Source organism: Glossina fuscipes, unplaced genomic scaffold, assembly GCF_014805625.2.
Source record: "Glossina fuscipes isolate IAEA_lab_2018 unplaced genomic scaffold, Yale_Gfus_2 61236, whole genome shotgun sequence".
Lineage (NCBI taxonomy): Eukaryota > Metazoa > Arthropoda > Insecta > Diptera > Glossinidae > Glossina > Glossina fuscipes.
In genome coordinates, this window is record NW_024003464.1 from 1 (window position 1) to 4029 (window position 4029).

At 35.3% G+C, this 4029-nt stretch overlaps 1 protein-coding gene across 1 annotated transcript; it reads left to right on the top strand.

Annotated features, from left to right (window-relative positions):
* Positions 1-3569: 3569 nt before the first annotated feature.
* On the top strand, positions 3570-4026 carry LOC119643553 (structural maintenance of chromosomes protein 5-like; the record flags this gene model as incomplete). Its single annotated transcript, XM_038042936.1, has 1 exon — positions 3570-4026. A coding segment is annotated over exon 1 (420 nt), but the record flags the coding sequence as incomplete, so codon positions are not given.
* Between the last annotated feature and the right edge of the window lie 3 nt (positions 4027-4029).

The following is a 4029-nucleotide window of genomic DNA, read 5'->3' on the forward strand; positions in this document are numbered from 1 at the left end:
CAGTTATGTTTTACAGCTGCATAAGTCGAGTAGTAGACGGTCAATTCATTATTACAGAGGTATGGCGAAATTTTCCGTTTTACCTAATTTATTGAAGAAACTTGTTTCGAAGAGATTGATTAAGAGTATTAAACCAGTTCTTTCACCTTGCCCACATGGCTTGGTCAACGGCAAATCTACGGTTACGAATCTCTTAGAATTTTCTTGTCACGTCTTTGACTCATTCAAGAATGGGTGTCACACGGATATTATTTATACTTAGTAAAGCATTTAATAAAATTAGTCACCGCCTGGTTAATTGGTTTCGTTCTTATCTTATGGATCGTACCTAAGAAGCTTTAATTAGGTCGTACCTGTTTGAGCATGTTGATGAAATCTGTAGTCCAGCAGAGAACCATCTAGGCCCACTGCTCTTTTGTTTATTAATAATGATTTGCTTAACTACTCGAGAGTACTAATGTATGCTGATAATGTTAAGCTGTCTCTCTCCTCACCAAGCTCAGAAAGTTTCCGTCTCTTTGAATCAGAGTTATTTTTACTGTCGGAATGGTGTAAGGTAAATGGGATGTCGTTGAGTACAAAAAATATAATTCCTTATCGTTCAGCAGAGTGTCCACTATCAATATCAATTTTGAGTATAAGTTAGATGGTGAGCCCTTGGAGTGAATGTCGTCTTGGTTGCACGCAAAGCGACATATGCATTTGGGTTCATTGAAGGTGGTCAAAGGATGTTACAAAAGATTTCTACACGGCTTTGGTAAAGCTGTCATTTGAATATACATCTGCCATTTGGTGTTCCAGTTAAAATTATTACATTGATATGGTTGAAAGTATCCAGAAATAATTTCTGTTGTTTGGCTTGAGAGGACGGCGATGTGAAACTAATAGAACATTACCTCCCTACGAACAGTGTTACTTTTGATCCATTTTCCTACTCTTGAGCGCTGAAGCTTGGTTCTTCGAATAGGATTTTTGCTGAAACTTAGTAAGGGTGATATTTCGTCAACAGTCTCGCTTAGTAGGCTTGATTTTAATACACCTACATGAGTCTCGTTCTATTATTTCGTATGCTTGCAAAGAATGCATTGTTCATTTCGATTATTTATTTGGTTTAACATCTAATTCTGGCTACTTAAGTCGTGAGTGTAACTTTGCTTGTTAGCCTTAATTTAGTAAAAATATTTTATTTTTTATTTGTAATAATTTTTCTTCACATTATATGATTAATTTATTTTGTATTGGCGTAGTTAAATAAAAAATAATAATAATAAATAAGTAAATAAAAACAATAGGGTTTAATGTTATGAAAGTTTATGAAACGGCGCCCTATTTTCTAAAATTAATACGTCTTTCTTTAGAGAAAAGCAATTATTAAGAAAACTTGGTGCACTATATATTAATCGGAATGTTTTCCATCATTTTCAACAATTTTTTCCTATCTTTCTGGCAACATGGCGATATCGTATCGAAAGAACGTCATTGGTTTGGCAGCGATTAAATTATTAACCTATTTTTACATTTCTTTAGCAAACCGCGGCATTCAAGGCGATGATTTGGTAGGTGTTAACCTACCTATTGCTGGTTTTTTATTTGGTTCAGCTTACTCAATTGACGTCAGTTGCAGACATCTGCAATAACAGTTTCTTTCGGTTTTAGCAGTTCGTAATAAATTATACCTTACTGATGCCGCCATACGCACAGGACTACGGCTATTAATATTCCGCTTCGGATGGCTCTCCTGAACTAGCCAAACACCCTTTGCGCTTCGAATTGTCGTAGTAGATCCACTTTTCATCGTCAATCACAATACACCACAGGAAACTCTTCCTTACTTCCCTGGCAGGCAACGAAATCAAGATGTTGACACGCCTCGATATGGCATTTGCAGTCAATTCATATGGTAGCCATTTTTTCTCTTTTGGATCGCAAGTAAACGTCTAAAAACAGACGATTCAACTGATAAGTTGTTCGAAAGTTCTTTGTGAGTTGAAGCTGGATTTTCGTCGAATAAGTCTTGCAATTCGCTTTCCTCGAACTTTTTTGGTAGTCCAGGCCGTTTTTCGCAGTTAACATCAAAATCACCATTTTGACCAAAACCGACTATTGGGATATTATAAGTCTCTATAAGTATTTAATGGACTTTGGCCGTAAGCAACAAATATAATGAATGTCCAAAATGCAATTTTGAATTTTCTGAATAGCTCGATAATATCAAATGAAATGCGTTTCATAGCCACCACTCAAGGATGCGAGTATAGTTTTTTTGTTTGTTTTTCATAATGGTTGTAATACCCAAAAGGAATCTGCAAAGACTCTTGTTCTTGATCATGTTCTTGATCAGCGTGAAATTCGAAAGTGGGTAAACCATGTATGTCCATCTATATGTATGGTGTGGTGTTTGCTGTTGGTACTCTCCTGGTCACAAAATTGAAGATATCGACTTGAACCTCGGAAAAACCTTCAAGTTTTTGCACGCAAGTTGGTACGACGCTTTTCTGAATAAAAATTTAAGAGTTTTTGTTCATTACTCAACAATTAGAATAGATAGAAGGCCGAAATTTGTCACATTTACTTTACGAAAAAATCTACTTTGCGCAAATGTGGACAAAATCGACTATGGCCACACAAAGTTACAAGTAATTAAATTTTAATTTTTCCTCTTTTTTTTGAGGTTTTATGCTTATTATAACTGACTAGCTCAGTTACACTTACAAAAGAAAGGAAAGAAAAGAATTGATAAATAACTAACGGCATGTCTTGTCTAAACAGTGTGGTCCGTTAGCACCGTTCTTTTGGCCCTTAGTTTGACCCTGTTGGTCCGTCAGGTCATTGCACTTTTTTTACATTCCTGCGCACACTCACACTTGTAACTCATCTTCGCGAAACGTACATACCTACTTCATGTCTTTTTTTTTTTTGCACTTCTTGAACTAATGTCTTACATATCTTACTTGCTGTGGACACCGATTTCCTTCCTCCTGGCAAACTAGCAAAGCTACTTCGGCCAAATCTTCTAGATTTCCATATGATGACGCCCTCCATAGCAATAGCACTTTGGAACTGTATTATAACGCTTGTTTGATTGGTTTTTTATTATTTTTATTTTGTTGTTTTAAATCGCACTACCATATACGCTATCCTTACAGAGACATTCCATATTTGCCCTTAACATTTACGGTTTCTTTTCTTTTTGGAAAATTATTGGAAGTAATAGCGACAGTGATCGCCACATTTCTCTACTCGTACACAAATAATATTTCTTTAACTTTAGTCTAGCATTTTACTTCTATCGACTCGTATTTGGTTTTATACAAAATTTCCCATGTTCTATAACTATCAATTTTATTCTCATATACAGCTTTCATCGGTTTCAATATGACAACAATTTCATTTAATTGCGATATTTAGTTTTATCAATATTTATTTGAAACTGTCATAAATCACCCTTTTTTTGTTATTTTCTTTCTGTTAGAAGTTTTATTATGACAGTAAAAGCGGTTGACAGGGTTGGCAACGTTGGCAGCGAGTAAAATATCGGCGTATGTTTAGTGTTTTATTATTATAAAGCTCAATTACTTCATCCTTTTAAAAATTAGTTTTGCGAAAATGTCCAATTTTGGAAAAATAAAAAGTGTATATTGCAAAGATTTCGTGACATACTCAGAATGCATCTTCACACCATCAGAATATTTAAACGTTATCATTGGCCCCAATGGCTCAGGTAAATCCACACTTGTATCAGCGATAGTTTTGTGTTTGGGTGGTGAGCCCAAATTGCTGGCGCGTTCAAATTTTATCAGGGATTATGTTAAAAATGGTTGTTCATCGGCTAAAATATCTGTAGAAGTTTGCGACGAGCGAAAGAATAAGGGAAGCCTTTGTGATGAAAAATCGGTGGACTTCACACGCACCTTTGACAAAAACGATAAGTCAGAGTATTTTATTAACGGTCGTTCCTATTCACGTCGCGACTATCTAGAGGCGATATCAAAATTTAACATCCAAGTAAACAATCTATGCCAATTTTTA